This window comes from Eulemur rufifrons, chromosome 17, assembly GCF_041146395.1.
Source record: "Eulemur rufifrons isolate Redbay chromosome 17, OSU_ERuf_1, whole genome shotgun sequence".
Lineage (NCBI taxonomy): Eukaryota > Metazoa > Chordata > Mammalia > Primates > Lemuridae > Eulemur > Eulemur rufifrons.
The window spans coordinates 23,276,462-23,296,191 of record NC_090999.1 but is presented as its reverse complement, the minus strand read 5'-3'; the positions used below and the strand labels follow the sequence as shown (position 1 = coordinate 23,296,191).

The 19,730-nt window shown below is 44.0% G+C and overlaps 1 protein-coding gene across 3 annotated transcripts in view; it reads left to right on the top strand.

Annotated features, from left to right (window-relative positions):
- The window catches only part of PRLR (prolactin receptor), a 104,945-nt gene that overhangs the window by 66,583 nt on the left and 18,632 nt on the right, over positions 1–19,730 (top strand). For 2 of the 3 annotated variants that reach the window (XM_069492671.1, XM_069492672.1), the window contains 3 exons: positions 13,708–13,820; positions 16,587–16,719; positions 18,148–18,317. The exons of the other annotated variant lie outside the window; for it this stretch is intronic. In XM_069492671.1, coding sequence (XP_069348772.1) covers positions 13,751–13,820; positions 16,587–16,719; positions 18,148–18,317 — 373 coding nt within the window. In that variant the 5' untranslated portion in view covers positions 13,708–13,750. The remainder of the gene's footprint in view (positions 1–13,707; positions 13,821–16,586; positions 16,720–18,147; positions 18,318–19,730) is intronic. 3 annotated transcript variants of the gene reach the window in all.

The window sequence follows — 19,730 nt, the reverse complement described above, 5'->3', positions numbered from 1 at the left end:
CTGGGAGTATTTACTGCCCTCCCCCTAGACCCTGCCTAACTAAGGGCCCTGGCCATTACCTCTCTGATCGCACAGGTGGCTTTTCTGCTAAGAAAGGGCTTCTGAGGAAGCTGAATAAAATAGAAAGGAAAAAAAAAGAGTTAATATAAGCCAGTAAGAGAGACAAGCAATTATCTTGCTAGATAAGTAGCCTGGATGTTTTGAATGAAGAAGCAAGTCTGAAAGATCATATTCTCCCTGAGTGAGAGATGGTGACTAAATCAGGTAGAGACAGGATGTGCTTGTACAAGATGGAGCAGGGTGGGAGGAGGGAGAGGGCCCTTGGGGCTGGTAGTAATGTCAGGAAGCAGTAGAGACACTCAGACTTCTAGCGATAGGCAAGGAGGTGCCCACCGCTCCCGCCTCTCCCATCCCACCTCTCTTCCAACTTCCAGATCCTCCTGCTTTCCCTGCCATCTCTGCCCTCTGCTCTTCACCACACTTTGAGCTTCCAGTTCCTCTTGCTTTGCATGAGTAGGACCAGCAAACACCCAGTCTCTCAGAGAGAACCATACTGAATTTATTAAACTCCTTTTTAATGATATGACCCAGCCCTTCTCTCAGGCTCTGAAAAAGGAATTTTCCATGAAATTGCCTTTCACCCACTTGTCAGAAGCATAATGGCAAATAATGGTATTTTAAATAACCCTAAGGCAGACAAAGTGATGGACTTCAGAGAAGCAGGGGCAATTCTTAAAAACAAGTGAGCAGGCGTGGAACATCAAGACTGTTTAGAAACTTTAGACCATTCATTGTGGCCGGAGAGATGGGGCACATACCCAGCTACACGCGCTAATTAGCACAGGGAGGTTGGCTGTCAGCAACTGCTGAAATTTTGCCACAAACATACAAGTAATTTCTGTATTTTACCCTAGTGAAAACTGTTTCCATGTATTTGCACCACAAAATTCCAGGTTTTCATTATGGAGTTGCTTTTGTGGTGTTAAAATTTGTGAGATTTCTCTGCTCAATTACAAAAGTAATAGCTCTTTATTTTATTTAGATATTTTAGTAATGATTTGTTTTATTTTATTACAAAAGTGATCATGTTTTATTTCAGAATCATCCTTCCAGAAATAATCACTGCCAATATAGTGGTGTGTGTGTGTGTGTGTGTGTGTGTGTATATATAATATATACAAATTATCAGTCTGTCTTCTGTGCACGTATGGAAATATATATATATTAGAATTGAGATCATACACACCTACTTTCTGTACCCAGTTTTCTTTTTACTTTTCCCATGTTTCCATATCATTAAAATTTTTATCACATTATTGATATGTAGATTTTTCCCACTATTCTGTTTTTATAACAATAAAACAGAATATTGGATTCTCTGGGGGATTCTCTTTGTACAGAATTGTTTTTGCACATCTCTGTTCATTTGGGATAAATTTCTAGAACTGCATTTTTCGCTTTAAAGTGTATCTACTTTCTTAAGGCTTTTACTGTCTGTTACCAAAAAGATTACACTAATTTGCATTCAAAATACAAAGTGCCTGTCCCACCTCTACCATCTAGTAGCCAGAAGTGTTTACAAACTCAGTGATATCATCCTGAAAACTCACAGGGTTGGGAAGAGAATGAAATAAAATATTTTATATCAACATACTTTGAAAACTAAAAATTCTACTAAAACACATCTTGCCATTATTATCCATTTTTAAACTACTTAAGATGGAAAAGGCGTTACCTCCCTCAACCACATATTCCAATGGTTGACAGCCCTTTAGAGCATAAAATCCATACCAATTTCCCTCTAAATGCAGCTGATACCCAATACACTTCATTTATTCAGAACCATTTACTGAGCACCTGCTGTTATTCATTAAGCTTTGTGTTAAGTATAGAAGATATGAAGACACACACACACACACACACACACACACACACACAGGCAGCATTGGCTTCCAGCCTGGGACAGAGAAAGATAAGTCAAGATTCATTGTCAGTGCTATGATAAGGTCAGGTTCTGGGTGGTTTCTAGGCACCGCATCCTCCAGCTTTGAGAGCCCAAGCAAGTGTCTGCCTGGAGGAAGGAAAGCTAAACCTGAGGATGAGGAGCAGCTGGGCTTTCTGTTGGGTGGCACGTGCCAATCCTTACGGCTTCACAAATAATATGGAAAAATCACATTTGCTTAGCGGCTATATTCCTGCATAGAAAGAGAGCCACTTTTGTGGGGCAAAGATTTGAACAAACCACGGGATGGGGAGACTAAGACCGCCCCCCACTGGGGGTATATTTGAGAAACACAAATAGTCACCATTTCTCTAGCAATCGGCCTGGCATTTTGATGAGTGAGATATGCAAGCTGAGGCTGACTGCAGAATTGTTTGGGGCAGAGAGGGGATTTTAGAGAGGTGTGAGGAACGATAAATGGACAAGATATGGCAACTGACAGGGGAGGAGCTTTGGGAGGAAAGATAGTTTCCTGGTTACTCATCTTTCATTCTGTAAACAGTGAAGTGCTACTCTGTGCTCAGAACACTATGCTAAGCAGGAAAACCCCCTATGAACTGCATAGGATATCAAAGTGAACACTTACCTGCTGCTCTCCCCATATTGACCCACTGGGCTCCCTGTGCCTGGGCACGCACATGCACTCACAGAGCTTTTAAGAAAAGGAGGGGATTATAAAGAGATCTTTCAGGCATTTAAGAACATTCAAAAATGCATTCCAGAAATCCAGGTGTGGGTCAGCCCCTCTTCTTAGGCCCACCCATAAAAAGCTGCAAAGCTATTTATATTCTGACCTGCAAATAAATTGGCAATTGATAGAACTGAGAGTATTAGCAAAGTAGCAAATTTCCCTTCCAAGTTATACTGTTCTTGTGAAAATATTAAAATTAATTTCTTACTCCAAAGCTGAGTTGAGAAGCATGGGAATTTGACAATAGGATGATGTCTGCCAGGCCAATGATGAAAATTCTTCATCGATAAACTAGTAAGAAGAGTTTTCACACAGATAAGAAGAAAGTGACTAGACTTTTAGGTATTGACTTCCCAATCTATTTTTTAACTTTGGTGGTTTAAAGAGGGGTGTCTGGACGACACACCATCGATTACATGCTGTAGAAACAAATAGGTGGTGTTTTATTATAAAGCAGTTCATCAACAATGATTTATGTGGATCTGTCAGGACAATGTCTTGGCAGCCAAATATGCAGATATTTGCATAGGTCCATGCTATTTCCATTGGCCCAGGAAACCTAGCAACCAAACAGGAGTTAAGCCTACTGTTTGTTGATATGCACTACTGACGTGGTAGCCTTATTAAGCAATAGATAGAAGGATCATTTTATAGTTGACAATAGCATTTGCCTCGTAAAATGTTAAGCATATTAAATCACATTTTTTCAAATGCAGTTGTCTTACTTTGGGATGCAGAAATGCATCACTATTTAAAGCTCATTTACTCAGCAACCTTAACTATCTGGACCATGTATAAGATCCAGAAAGCAAGCCAAATATTCTTTTGAGCAAAATATATACAACAAAATTCATTTACCTACAGAAGTGGTAGGAAATTCCTTCAGACCTCACTCAAAGCATAGTTATTCTCATTTTAAATTGCTGTAATTTTCTAAAATTTAGTTATTGGGTTTCTGAATTCACATCAGATCAGAAGCAACAGTAGAGTAGAAGGGGCCAGAAGAGACTCTCTTGAGTCTGCTGAAAGAGAGTTGATTAAGAAGAGTGAGAATTACTAGCTGTCAAATTGAATGTAAAGGAAAAGATGTTAAAAAGGAAAGGAGGAAGGAGAGATAGAGAGGGGCCAGAGAGAAGGAGGGAGGGGAGGGGGAAGCAAGAAGGGACACTATAAAAAGGAGACTCAGAAGCTAAAAATGCTCAAGTCCCCGGCATTTGATTTATGCCAAGAGTCTTTGGTCTGTAGGAGCAGCTGAGGGTATCCTATATTCACCACATCACACCATAATTGATACATTCATAAATGACCTCAATATTCTACGGAAAGGTTTGCTTTAAGAAGGCATGTGCCTGAGCAGAAGAGGCTTGGGATTTTTATGGAAATAAAGGAGAGGAAAAAAGTGATTGTTGCCAGCTGATAGCAGAAAACAGCTGTGAAACTGCTGTGTTTGTTTTTCCCTTCTCTATGAGGCTGGCTTTAATAGAGTCCTTGAAACGTGGTCCTGACAGGAACTGGCGTGGAGAGCTTGTACCGCTGCTATCTGCTCAGAGCTCTTCAAGGCTAAAACAACTCTCAAGTAAAACAACAGGTGGTTAATCAAACAACGAGCTGTTGTGTTGTGATCTTTTCCTTCAACGGTGCAATTATATGCTGAGTTTGTTTCTCTTTCTTTCTGCTGGATAGTTTATTTTTCTCTGTTAATTTATTAGCAAGGCTGCCCTATCACATAGTACAAGTGTACAAAAATATTTTCTTTCTTTATATCTTTATTCTATAAACTTTTTTCTACTTTTAACATTTTTTATTTTTGTTTTACTTTTTAAGCTTTTTTGTTAAAAATGAAGGCACAAACACACACCTTAGTCTAGGCCTACACACAGTCAAGATTATCAATATCACTATCTTCCCCATTCATATCTTGTCCCACTGGAAGGTCTTCAGGGACAATAACACACATGGAGCTGTCATCTCCTATGATAACAACGCCTTCTTCTCCTGAAGGACCTGCCTGTAGCTGTTTTATATTACTGGCAGTGCAGTGTGTTTGTTTACACCAGCATCACCACAAATACAGGAATGATACACTGTGCTATGATGTTACCATGGCTAAGATGTCCCTATGTGATGGGAACTTTTCAGCTCCATTATCATCTTACAGGACCACTATAGTATATGCTGGCTGCCATTGACCGAAATGCAGTGCGTGACTGTATGTTATTTCTGCCCACTTTCAGAGGCCACAACCCAATCATCTGACTCCATCTAACTACAGGGGAGGCAATGAAGTGAACTTTAACTGTGTGGCCAGAAAGGAAAGGAAACCCAAATTCTGATGGACACTAGAAGTTTTTACTGCTCCTGTGAATAGATTCCCAGGGTTCTAGCTGAGGTGGTAGGGAAAATCAAGGAATTAGAGAGGAAAAATGTTCTTGAGAATTTCTTCTTAGACTGGTCAGTTTTCTCAGCTGTGCCCACCCTGAAGCTGCAAAGATTCTCCCATCAGGCACTTGGCCAAGGCACTCCATCTTTCCAGGCCTCAGTTGTCTCATATGGAAAAGTAAGGGGTTGAATCAGAATACCTTTCAAGTCTTGTGGCTCCTTTTAGATCCAAAATTTCCTGATTCTATAACTCCTGATGTTCCTTTCTTCTTGACACAAGCAGGGAGCCAGAGAGGCAGTGCCAGTAGGCCAATGATTTATTGTTTTTATTTTAACTTTCCTTCTCACCTCCCAAGTCCAAGTTTCCAGTCATTAAAATACAGCAATAGACAAGGTTGTTCCTAATACAATAGTCATTTGTTATGGCAAAATAAAGTTATTTTATGTTTAGATGAACAGCACATTCTCTCTCTCTCTCTCTCTCTCACACACAGCCCTATATAACACACAGAGATCCCTCTGCAAAAAATATAATCTTGTTTGAACAATTTTACAAAACATATATCCTCCTCCCCCTACTCTTGCCCTGTATTAGTCAGTTTGCAGTAGTAACAAACACCAGTGTTATGTCAGTATCTTACAACAACGTTTACTTTTTGCTCACTTTATGTAAGGACTGTGGGCAGCTGCAGGTTGGCTGTAGCTCTGCTAGGATTGGCTGAATTCCACCTGTCTACTCGTTTTAAAACCCAGATTGAGGGTGTAGCCACTATCTGTGACATCCTAAGGGCAGTGGAGAACAAAAGCAAGAAGACCTCAGCCAAACCCTGCAATTGTGTTGAAGACTTCCATTTGGATGCAGCAAAAACAATCACAACCATTCACATCCCATTGGCCAAAACCATTCACATGGCCAAGTCCGAAGTCATCAAGGTGGGATGTGTACTCCTCGCACAGGATGCATGAGTCTGTCCCATGACAATGGGTAGGGGTCTGTATTCCCATGACTGGGGAGAAACAAATAAAATAATCCAATCAGATCAACCCCAGTATCTCCATGGAAGTTCTAAATGCAGTGTTTCCCATGGAGGGGACGCCACTATCCTCCCTCCACTGCATCTTCCCTTCCCCCTCCTTTTAGCTCAAGCTGGGGCTCTCAAACTTCAGCTGGAGTGATCATCATCTAAGTGCTTGTTAAAAATGCCCCTTCCTAGGCCCTGCCCTCCAAAGACTTTGACACATTATAGCTGAGGTACGCAGGGTACGCAGGAACAATGCTCCCCGAATACCCACTGCTGTTCAAGAGCCATCCTTGGGTCTCCACAGCCCTCAGCATTAGAGCTGCCTTCGGGTCAGGGGAGTGTGCTGAGTAAGCACTTTATCAGGAGGAGGGCTGCTCTAAAGGGCTCAGAACCTGTGACCCCAAGATCCTCTGACCTATCCCCACTCCCCACTGCCAGGTTGGACTTTGTACTTCTGGAGGTCCTTGAAGGTCAGGCCATTGCTCCTTTGAAAGTGTGGTGGTTAACACAGACCCCGGAGCTCAACTGCTGCGTTCTTCTCCTTCCGTATACCACTCACTAGCTGTGTGGCCTTGGACAACTCACAGAGCCTCTCTGGGCCTCAGTGTCCTGATCTGTTAGATGGAAATAATAAGAGGACCTACACCTCAGGCTTGTGGCAAGGGTGCAGCAAGTGAACAAGCAGTGCCTGGCATGCAACATATACATGTCAGTATTTCACATGTAAATATTAAAATATTTTTATATCAGTGCACATAAGCACATAAGTGTGTCCTATACAAGGGTTTGCTGATTTTATCTCCACGCAGTTCTGAGCACACTGGAGGCTTTTAAGGTAAAGTTGTTGGTTTAAACCACTTATTCCTTTGAGCCTCAGTTTCCCCATCTTTGAAATCAGAGCAATAATGTGTAATAGTAATAACAATAACTGCCCTGCCCACGGAACACTTTATTTTGTGAGAATAAAGTACGACAATGAAGTGACAGTGTTTTATAAACTGTAAATCACTGCATAAATAAAAGTTTTGTCATTCTGTCTTTATTGTTGCTAATCTGAGGCAGGGCTGAGAGTGCACAGACTGGATTCCCGTTCCTGAGTGTGCCTCGGTGGACAGAGCTAGTCACCGCTCTGAGCCTCAGTTTCCTCTCCTGTCAGTGCAGTGTCACATGTGTTAGGTGACATCATGTAAGTCAGTGGTCCTCAACCCTGACTTCATGTTACAATAACCTAGAGAGATTTTTTTTAATGCCCATGTCCGAGTGGGCCCAACTCTGAACCAATTAATCAGAGTGTCTGGGGCCAGGGCGTAGGAATGAGTCATTTTAAGAAACTGCCTTATTGTGATGTGATCCTGGATTGAAAACCACTGCTGTCTGCAGAACCGCTTTGTAAACTGCAAAACATAATGTACAATTTATGGGTGTTTTTTAATTGTTCGTAATTGACTGAAGATCTCATGAGGTACTAGTTTCTCTGAAAATCAGGCCAACATGGATTTTCTACCATCTGTCCCAAGGGTGGAATGGCCCAGGGAGAACTGAAACTCACCCGGTTCCTATTCTTGCCTTTAAGCCAAAAAGGCTCAATGAAAACAATCCTCCCTCAGAGAAAAAAAAAAAAAAAAAAAAAAACGTTGCAATGAGTGAGTGGAGTCGCTGTAATCAAACCTGGAAACGACACCTCCAGCCCTGGGGAAGTGTTCAATGTTTGGTTCTATTAAAGTGACTCTAGTACAAAGGTGCATCCCCCACACTGTGGTGACTTACCCGACTAGGTTAGAAGCCAGGAGATCTTTCCATGCGAGTCCTCCTCTGCCGAACCAATTCTGAGTCAGCTGCAGTTTAGACAAATGCCGTCTCTGCTAAGCATCAGCCTCTCACGGACTGCGGCCGTCATCGTGCTTAGAGCTCACCTTCTCCTTTGATGAGTCTTCACAGAGCTCAGAGTCTTCAAGAAGTTCTCCCCTCAGTGAGACTTTTGAAGCTCCTGGGAGAGGAGGGAGGAGTATCTGGAACCCGAGGAGGACACCATACAGCAGTCTCTATGTGATTTTTCATTGTTGTCACGTACCCATGCTGTTCTGACTAAACTGCCAGATTCTAATGTGATAAACATTTTATATAAAAGCAATTCCCTTGTGGAAAGTTCCAGATGCTTCCCACCCAAGGGTATCTCAAAACAGAGTATAGGGTGGAAACCTGTTCAAAGAGCAAGAAAATGTAAACTTGGTGATTGCGATGATAAACAGTAATAACGGATGACCACGTGGGCAAGGGTCCTCCTGTGTGCGTTCACAGGCAAGTGTGTAAATGTGCCGCCTGGGCTCCAGGCAGATACTGCTGTGGGCACATGTTTGCATAAAGCTACTTATTGGCAGAGCAGGAATAGCTAGAACCTTCATCTCCCCATCTTTGGGCCAGGGTTCTCTTGACACTGTATCCCCAACTTTCAATGTTTGAAATGAAAGAGCAGCCACCATGTTCTCCTTAAAACCTCCCCAGATTCCCCCGTCAAAGACTGGGACCCACACTGGCTCCAAGTCTACTGCCTGATAACACTAGCATGTGACCAGTCCCCCCATGCAGACTGTTGTCCCATATCTTAGAGCCTTGCTCTGTTTTTCTCCCCTTTAAGTCTTCATTGATTCATTTATTCATTCTAGAGGCATTGACCACTGACTTTGGGCAGAGCTTGTATAACACCCTTAATCTTTAGCCTGGTGTGTGATAGCTAATCCCCTCTGTTCTTCTCTCCTCACCCTGAGCACATTATGCCCTTTGTTTTCCAAACTAAATGTTGGCATTCTGTATTGGAAAGAAAAGTCAGACTCCTGGAAATAAAATGCTACATGTGGGCTTCGTTCCCTGTTATTTTGGCCTCAGGCCATCTATCTCAGGTGGGGCAGGGCAGGCAAGGAGACCCAGCAGGCAGAGGACCCCAAAAAAGGAGGACCAAACACGGCGCCTACCACTTAAAACAGGGGATGAATGTATTCAAGATCTGTTTGCGAGAAATGAGACTTTCTGCAATTTTAGGAACAAAACAGGCACTTGAAATTTAATTTGGGTTGATAGGAGATGTGGCAGGCAGCGTGCTAACCATTCATAGTAGAGAACCGAAGCTGGGGGAGAGCACAGGGTGGTTGCGAGGTGTGCAGGGCTTCCCTGCCACGCGAGGCTTGGTCAGTCTCAGCAAAACCAAAATTTTGCCAAAAACTGGAAACAACTCAAATGTCCATCAACCGTAGAATGAGTAAATAACAGTATTTCATTGAGTATAATATGAAGATGAATGAGATTAAATGAAAATGAATTATGTAAAACTACATATAACAATCGTACATTTAGGATGAATCCTAAAACAATGTGAAATGAAAAAAGCCAGACACACACACTCAAAAAATGCATGTTGTGTGATTCTGTGTATATGAAGTTCAAAAGCAGGAAAAACTAAGCTGCAGTGCTAGAAGTCAGAAGAATGGTTTGTATTGGGAGGAGGTGGGTAGAGATTGGCACAAGTTAGATTTCTAGGGTGCTATTAGTATTCAATTTCTTGACCTAAGTGGTAACATGGATATTAATCACTCTGTGGTAATTCATTGAGTAGAATACAGTCATGTGTCATTTAATGATGGGGATAAAAGTTCTGAGAAATGTGCCAGGCAATGTCATCATTGTGTGAACATCCTAGAGTTACTTACACACACCTGGATGGTATAGCTTACTACACACCTCCGCTCTGTGGCATAGCTTATTGCTCCTAGGCTACAAACCAGTACAGCATGTTACTGTAGGCAACTGTAACACAATGGTAACTATTTGTGGATCTAAACATATATAAACATAGAAAAGGTGCAGTAAGAATACAGTATTATAATCTTGTGGGACCACCGTTGTATATGCAGTCTATCATTAACCGAATCATAGTTATGTGGCACGTGATTGTATAATACTTACAGTTTGTGTCATATGTGTGACAGTCTAAAGAAATCCAAATCTTGGATTGGACCCTGCTTGTTCATTGGGGAATTGGGCTTGCAAGAACTAAAAATGCCCTCAGAATCCCTGCCTAGCTTGCAAGGTCCATTTCTAGAGTCACGGGACCTGCGTCTAAAACCTGAGTAAAAGGTTAGGGCAACAGTGGCAGATACGATGGGACAGGGTGGGGCCTGCACTCAGCTCAGGGGACCACGTGATGCCAGTTGTGGGAGCAAGTGCCGCAGAAGGGTGGGGCCGAGATTGCTGGCGTTCAGGATTGGCTCAGGGACTGGATGGGCCGGCACCCGCAGACGAAGTCTGGCAGTAGGTGCCACAGAGCACGCGGGGTTGCAGTGGGGAGTTGTGTGCTGGGAGCTCAGATCTGTTTGTTTGGTTTTTCAGCCCTCAGGAGGCCACTCTGCCCCTCTGCTCTGGAATGCCCTCCCTAATGTGGATTGTAGTCAGCTCAGGCCATGGGACTGTGGCCCTGATTCTCCCTCTGGGGAGGGTAGCTCTAGTTTCTCCAGAGTGCAAGCTGCCAGGGCACAGTAAACTGCTGGACCTTGTCCTTGACTGTTGGCCTTTTGGGAAGAGACTTGGCTTAATGGAAGAGGGTGGTGAAGGGAGGCTTTTGGAAAGAGAGGACCAGCGTTGATGCAGAAGGACATGAGGGAGCTCATACCACAGTGGGACAAAGCATGGCGGGAAGGAGTATTTAAATAAGGTAATAGGGAGGACTGTTCAGATGGGAGAGTCTCTGAGGATTGAGGAGAAGGAAGTCAAGGCCGCAGCCATGGGCAAGGTGAGGGGCTGCGGACTTGCTACAGACCTGCCCTTCAGATCCCTGCCTTGCATTTTAAACCACAGTCACACCCAGGGAGCTGGTGAGGAGTGAAGCCTAAGATGATTGGCCTTGGGCTGGATGTGCAGGACTGACTTTTTGCGAGTTGGACTCCATTAGCATTTGGAGCCGACTGCTGCTATAACATCTTGAAAGCCAGGCTTCGGACCCTCATTGGGTGTTCCAGTCCCAACAACTGGGGGTGGGAGGGCCATGCCTGCCCCTGGTCAAGATCCTGAGTGCAATGGATGGTGAACTCAGAGAGACAAAACCAAAGTTATCCCCAGCCTAGTGTCTGCCAGCCATGAGAAGTGCTCAGTGGACACGCAGGAGGGGTGCTTAGTGCTGCGAACACCATCATGTGTGATCTGGGTTAACATTTAGCATAGCTCCCTTAGGGCTGAGCAGTATGATTATTTTTCTCTCTGAAGACATAATTACCCCACTGTGTTTGCTCTGATGGAGAATAAGATTCAGGATGAGTTGGGAAATCATTACTGAAACATAACACAACAGTACTATGAATATGTCTAATTTTCTCGCAAAGGGGTTTCAGGCATCAAAAAGTGCATGATAGTAACCAGATTCCAGAATATATCTTAGGAAATCCTGGAAGAAATCTGTTTCTTCTTAGTCCATAAAATGCTTCCTGAAAGCATTTTCATAGGAGAACTTTATTTAGGAGAGTGTCTTTGATCCTGCTCCAGGGCATGAGGGCTTATAAACCGATGACAATATCTGCTCTCACTTGTCATGCTCTGCTTCCCATCCCAGACTTTCTTTTGCAAAAAAAAGACATGTGCAGCCCTGCTTTGGCCTCTGCCAAAGCTGTCTGGATAGCACCTGACCTCACCAGAAGGGTGTGATTTATAGTATTTTGATGCGATGCCCAAAAGAACAGGGAAGTCTCAAGAGAGGGATATTATAAAAAACCCTTCAGTCAGTGGGTTGAGTCCCATCTCCAAGCCAGGCTGAAATCACCAGGTCACCGGGACAAAGAACTCTTCCAAGGTTAAGGTACCCAGTGAAGCTGGACTGGTGAGATCGACAGCGTTTGACGTCCTCGGGCATAAACAGGGCAGTAGCTGAGATGGCCGCTCTCAGCGCTGGCTCTCCCACCCCTGCTCGGATGCCGTGCCCTACCAAGCTTTGCTGGATCAGTTGATTTTGTCTCCACTGTCTGTCCCACAGAAGGGGGAATAATTGGACCATCCATCACAGACTTTTCCCTCAGAGGCTCTCAGATTTGCCAGATGTCTTTTCCCCATGGGCACGTAACTGACAAGTTACTACACCTCTCTATATTTCTGTTTCCTCATCTGTTAAAACCTGCACCTGCTCATGGGGCTGGTGTGAGGGCAAAATGAACTTTAAATGATTAAGGTACTTAGCCTGGTGCCTGGCCCACCGTAGGTGCTCCAGAAGTGGAAGGCATTGTTTAAAACCCACTGGGAGCCTTTAACCACTTGATTGAAATCAGTTGACCCTGAGGGGTTAGAGGAAGCAAGTGGTTTCGAAGGCATTTGGAAGGAATCCTGCCAGAGCAATTAGAAGCTTTCCCAAAGAGCAAGACACTGGCGGCCTCTTAGGACCCATCACTGAACTTCAAACCTCATCACGAGAGAGCTATTTGGTGGTGCCTTTGTACCCCAGACCTCTGCTGCCGCTAAGATTTGAGTGTGTCTCACAGGGAGTAGTAGCAAGCGGAGAAAGCCTTCAAGAAGCTGTCCCTTAGTCGGTGACTGTCTGGTAGATGAAAAACTACCCTTTGGACAGGAGGCAAAGGCTGGTTTCTTAGGGGCTCATCAAACAACACTCAATCATCTCAAATGTCCCAAGATGGGCAGCTCTGACCCTAAATGTTCTTCTCTTGATTAAAAAAAAAGCAATAAAAATTTAAAGGAAAATTTAAGCCATGTATTTCTGAGAATTTATACTTAGTTCATCAATTCTATTGTTCTCTGAGAGTTGTTTGAAGTCTAACAAGACTAATGAGCCTTTTTTTTTTTCAAATGTCTTTAAAAATCCTTCTCTCTTAGGACATTTAGAGACTTTGAACAACGTTCCAAGGGTGAAAATAAGAATATTAATAATAAATTGCTCAAAACTTTCAACCCCTGCATGTTCAAAATTAATACTCTGAACCCAAGGGATTTAAATTATTACTGGAGTTTATCTCTTGTCTATGGAGATTTTCAAAAGGGAGAAAGAAACCACGTGGAGGTTTACTAGAGTTCATTGTGTAGTTCACTTCTAGGTCATGCCCAGAGCCTGGAAGACTTCTAGAACCTTCTCGGCATGAACCTTCAGTGGAAGCCCCCTAACTTGGAGGCCTCAACAGAGCTAGATTGGAGTCGGTACTGAGGGTACTAACTTTTCAGCCTGGACTTTTTGGCTAGTGGATCAGAGCCAGAGCCGTCCTTGTGGTGGTCTTATAGGGCATGCAATCTATGTCACCTAAAATGGGTGATATATGGTTAGGTGACTACGTGGTGGAAAGAGAACAATTTTCCTCTGGGGTGTGTGCAAAGGAGCCGACTGCCGCAGTGACCCTGGAACTCTCTGCGTTGTCATCTGAGGACCTCTGCTGGTGGAATTTATCCCAGCATGTGTGAATTGATGCTTCTGAGCCAAGCCATCCAGCCCTGTTACATTTTCCTACATTCCTTTCTCCTGTTTTGTCATTCACGTTAAGCAAGGAGCAAGAATCAGTTGCAAAGACCCAGAATAAAGTGGTGCATGTGCCTGACCAGACTGTCATTTCACAAAAGTTGCCTGGTGCCTTCTCTTCTAGTGAACCTCTGATACATTTCCTGTAGCAAGAAAAGGGAGTCAACATGAAGGAAAATGTGGCATCCACAACTGTTTTCATTCTGCTACTTTTTCTCAACACCAGTCTTCTGAATGGTGAGTAAGAGACCATCCCACTCTCTTTCATTGCCCGGAGTGTTTGTCAAGAGAGTTGAGAGTCCGAATGAAAATGTTCGTGTCACGTGCTGCTATTAAATTATTCATAATATTTTTGCATTAAAATTAATGCAATTAATGAAAAATCTTGTCACTATGCTCTCTGCATTTCATTCGTATTTTGGGACTGTAATGAAACGGCTCTAAGGATGACAGGACCTGAGTTCTGATCCAGGCTCTGCCAGTTACTAGCTGTGTGATCTTGAGCCAATTATCTAATCTCTGCAAGTTTTGAAATTTTCAAAGTGAGGATAGTGATGTCTCCTCTACCTCAGATGAAATTATGTATATGTAAAATGTTTGAAAAACCATAATGAGATGTAAGAGACTGATGTTACGTGGTGGGGAACAGGTACAGCCAGCTCTGTTATCTGTGCTAATGGGGAAATGAAGTCCACAGCTAAATGAGCAGGTGGGTACCCGTATATGTACATTTCTGTGTGTCAACCCCTGTGCATTTCTGGGTGTGCAGATTTCTATATGTGCTTGTGGTATATTTGATAAGTGCTTGATTGCAAATGGTCCTCTGTGTGTACCTGTATATGTATACTTCTGTGTGTGGATACATGTCTATGTGTGTGCTTCTGTGTATGTCTACATTGTGTATTTCTCTCTGTGTGCCTATATGTGTACTAGTGTGTACTTCCATGTAGCTGAGCATATTTCTGTGTGCATATATGTACTTCTGACGTGGGCTCTGGGGAGGGGGGCATGTGTGTCCACACGTGCATGTGTGGTGGGTGCCTGTGTGGTTTATTCCGTGTTTCTGTGCATTGAGACAGTCCAGTAAGTTTAACAGTCTTTTCTAAAGTGAGTGAAGGGAACATTTGACAAACTGTAATTTTACAAATTTACCTTCCTCTCTTTAGTTTTCCAAAGGTACTATTAATAATCAGTAAAATGCAAAAGAGATAAGCTTTTAGTGAGAAATAAAAGGGAAATCAGAGGTCAGAATAACCCACAAGGGAAACTAAATACTCAAATTACCAGTGCTTTCCCTAATTGGCTTCCACATGTGTGATCATTATTGAACCATAGAGTTTGGATATTTTTTTAATAAACATTTCTTTCTACTTCACACACTCCTCCCTCCCATGACAAAAACAAAACAAAACAAAACAAAAACCTTGCATTTTTTTTTTGTGAGTCTCAACACCACGTTACCCTGAAGAAATTATCCCTGGAGGATGAACAGTGTCACAGATATTGGCAGAGCCACACCGGGCTGGCACGGACGGTTTTCAGCAGGGCCTGGGAGCTGGAGGGCACCCGGGCTCCTGTGGCCACTCCAGCCTGGTTTCCTGGGCCCCAGCCTGTACATGCCATTTCTTTAAATTCCTCTTTCTGGCCAGCTTTGCCTAGAGACCACTCTCCCCATCTGTTTCCCCTCACTGAGGTCTCCTCCAGATTGCTCTTTCTGAGCCGGTGTCCAGCTCCGGCCTAGGAATCGGCCTGAGGGACTGGGGACGGAGCGTGGGAGGAAAGAGAACCCCCTGAGTTGCTGAGACCACCCACACCTGAAGGCTCTCCTCTCTGCTCCTGACTTCCTGACTGAGCGCAAGGGCGTCCAGCTGGGCAAGGAGAGGATCAGCTGGAGTCGTATGGGTGCACTCGGTTGGCCTCCCCAGCCCACCAGCACTGGGGCAAACCCCCGGGGTCATTCTGTCCCTCTTTGGACCTGCCAGCCAAGCAAGAGAAATGGGGACCAGCTAGCCAAGTGCTTTGGGGATTAAGCAACCAAACAATTCTATCTCTTGACATTGTATTTCCACACCACTTCAGATCTCCTGGCTTCTAGCCCGGGGCCGGGTACAGCCCTTAGGTAATAATGGTCGCGGGCCACTCTGCCATCTCACCACAAAAAGATGCAAGGAAAGAAGGGGAAATACGGGAGAAAGAGAGACTAAAAACCAAGATTCAGAAATGGGGACAGAGAGGACAGGGAGATAGACTGTGAGAGTGGGTCATAAGGTCAAAGCTGAATGGAATCGAGGAATAGCGAAGGGGAGAGGGAGGAGGAGGAGGAGATAAGGGGAGAGAGGAAGGCGGCAGCTGGGCGTGCTCAGGTGAAGGCAGCATCAGCAATACGGTGAATGGTGAACGAACAGATCGGGAACAGGGCGAGTGAGTTGCGTGGGGACCGCAGGAAGACGGAGAGTGTTGAGTGGAGTGGGGAAGCACCAGAGCGCGATGCACGGGCAACGTGTCCGCAAGTTGCTTGTACCTGGGGAAGGATTCTTTGCATGGTCGCTCTTAGGCTGTGGGAGGGTATCAGCTTCACAGCCTCTGTGGCATTACAGAAGGGCCACATGTTCCCAAATCCATGTGTATCCATCTTGCTGTCAAGGTTCAATCTTTGTTGAAGTCTTTTAGTTAGTCACAGGTCCTCACATAGGCTCTTGGTATCTCCACCTCAAAGTACACACACACACACACACACACACAGAGACACACCCCACTGCAAAGCTCTCACGCGCTCTGTCCCTCTCTCTCTCTCTAAGAGTCCTGCCAGTGTCAGGGCAGCCCACAGAGGAGTGTTCCTGGATGCTGACACTTTGGCATCCCTGAGCACCCCACTCTAGGCCTACTCACCTTGACACTTCGTCACTAGCCTGGGTCCCACCAATCTGCTTCTGTCCCCAGCAGAACAGTGCGAGGGTTCAGTGGACCTCAATATTGACTCCAGCGGCTTTTGGCTTTTTCTAGGACAGTCAGCTCCTGGAAAACCTGAGATCTCTAAATGTCGTTCTCCCGAAAAGGAAACATTCACCTGCTGGTGGAAGCCGGGGACAGACGGAGGACTTCCTACCAATTACACTCTGATTTACCACAAGGAAGGGTAAAAAGTTCTCTTCTCTCCTGTCAAACCCCATGGTGCTCCTGCCCTCCAGGCCAAAGGAACACTGGTTCTGCGTTCAAATGACAGCACTTCCCTGGATTTACACCAGTAGGGCTCACTCATACCACTGGGGAAAGGGGAGTCTAAGGGCCATGTCCACATTTCCTGTTAATGTCCTTTACGAGCTCTGTCAGTCTTCATAAGGTCATCAGCCACACAGTGGCAATACAATTTTAGCAATGTTTCAGATTACCTAACTGTCACAGCCTAGGTTCCAGCCCAAGGCCCTTTGTAAGTGTTTCCTACATGCTAATTAATCCTAGATGCTCATCTACAAACCTTGTGCCATTTATAGTTTTTTTTAGTAAACATGTTACTTTTACAACATAGAGGATTATACAAAGTGGCACCATGTAATAATCCTTCCCAAACATGGTGCATTAGGTTTTCAAACTTGTTTCATGTTCAAGAAAATAATGAACCTTGTAAGGAAAAGAAGGTGAGGATTTTTGCTTAGCAAATTGCTGATCCGGGACGCACAATCTCCTAGAGGGCATGTTTGGACCTAAGGTTGCCGTGAGGAGTAAATGAGATCATCTCTGTGTGAGCATTTTGTTGTTCACAATGAGACCCTCCTGGAAATCCTGAGAGAGCTGTATCCTCCCCCCAAAAAGAAAACATTTAGTTACTGGGAGGGGCAGCTGGCCCACTTTCCAATGACGGCACTTTGTTTGTACACTAGGCTGTTGTCACAGCTGGGAGCCAAAGGGGCGACATGTAAACAGAGTTCAGGAACTCAAACACAACCAAAATTGAACAAGCCTTTATACCTGTGCAGTGTGTCTTGAGTTGAGGCCCCTAAGTCTAAATGTGGGCAGCCTACTGAGCCACTGGGGCCTGAAATGTCCCCTTTCAAAGTCACTTCACTCTGTTGCTGACCTAGTGCAGTCTGAAAGGTATTGCCATTACTTTTTATTCTCTTGAATTTTTTTAATGAAATGTAACTCAACACGTGCAATAAATGTTGCATTGGCAATGGTCCCACTGTGTGTGTGCACGCAGGTGAAAGTCCCTGTTTCCTGAGATGACCCAACCACAGTGCCCTGGGTAGGGTGGTGCGTTGGCCACGGGAAGCTCAAGTGTTTTTTGGCAGGGGGTATATATCACAAAGTCCACAAAAGTGCCTGTAGAAGAGAACAGCTGATGAGAAGCAAAGTACTCGAGGCCCTAAAATCATCTTCTCAGCACACTCTTCTCTCACCCCCCGCTGATGTGGGCAGAGCACGAAGCCCGCGCGGCCATTCATCGGCTCTGGCTTTTGCACTTGGAATGACTGGCCCCCAAAAGCCAGTGATATTGATCTATTAAGAAAAAACTAGACTCTTTTTATTACTTTCTTATTCACTCATAGTATATTACTCATTGCAGTGAGACACTCACCCATGAATGTCCAGACTACAAAACCAGCGGCCCCAATTCCTGCTACTTTAGCAAGAAGCATACCTCCATATGGAAAATGTACATCATCACAGTGAACGCTACCAACCAGATGGGAACCAGTTCCTCAGATCCACTTTATGTGGATGTGACTTACATAGGTAAGGCGAAGGGGAGTGGGTGAGGAAGTTGTTACTCCATTACGTATTAACCAAAAGTCAAACTCAGTTTGAGTCTTCTTGGCTTTTGGATGGATCTCCAAAAAGAAAGATGAGAAAATTCACAATATCCTTGTCAACTGAGCATTTCAAATCAATTTTGATTGAGTCATTTATGACTATGAGGCTGGCACTTGGTCTCCTTCTGTCCCCAACTTTGATCCCGTCTTCTTGCATCCAGAATGAATGTTCCATGTATGCTTCCCCTGTCAATCCTCTCCTGGCTTCCCTGCAATCGATATCCCCTTCTTCCATGGCAAGATGGGATTTCTTTTCTTTCTCCCCATGGAAGTCAGAGCTGCTCCATGGAGAGGCAGCTCTGAGAAGGGGTTCGTTTGGTTCTGCATCCAATTGCTTTGCCCCAAACTCAGTTCTCTCTCTCTCACTCTGTCTCTCTCTTCATATATATGACAAAAATATATATATACACACACACACACTTTAATACCTGAGCTATTATGTTGCAAATAAAGAATTGGGGAGTAAATAGTGTTACTTGAACATCAGGCTAAAGGCCAAGATCACAAGTATAATGTTTGGGGAAGTCATTAATTAGCAAAGTAAAACAAAGTCAATCTGAGAGATGCTTCTTGGTTTGCATGATCACCACTGAGCTGCCAGGCAATTGAGCATAGCCGTAGTGGCCTTGCGATTTAGCAAGGATGACAAAGGGAATCCTAGGACGAGAGATGGCTGGCCAGGGCTGGGTTCAGCCCTACATCTAGGATAATAAGCTATAACGTAGCTAATTAGGTTCAAGGTCACTCAGGTCTTCCTGATGTACCTGCCACGATCCAACAAGGAAAATCAGGCTGGGACCCTTCCGTGTTCACTGCCATATCATTGCATTGGCATGTTATCAGTGGTTGCCCCTTAAAAACTAGAAAAGCTTCCAATACCAACTGGCACTCACTCTTGAATATTTTCTCCCCCCAACAAGTCATTGGAATGAGCATGGGGTGGAAACTGAATTCGTTCTTAGTTCAAGAAAATCAGAAAAGCAATCTCACTAGCAAGTTGTAATGAAATAAATTCTGGTCATATAAACTTGCTTGAGCTATGAAGTCTTTAAGATGCTAAATGCCAAATAATTCCATTTTCATGGGCTCTTTCTTGAATTACTTTACCCTCTAATGTTATCAGATTTGAGGGCAAAACAATGAAAGCAAGAAAAGTTGTAAAACAAGCAACTGTTATAATTAATGTGAGCCACAAGAAAAGGGGTTCAGAAAGAGTGGTGTGTTTAAAAAGTGACATCTATAAGTATGTATCAAATTCACATGTTTTCTGTAAAACAAGTTCTCCGGTGAAAGAATGTGTTGGACCATGTTTTTCAAAATAATATAAAAAGTGTCT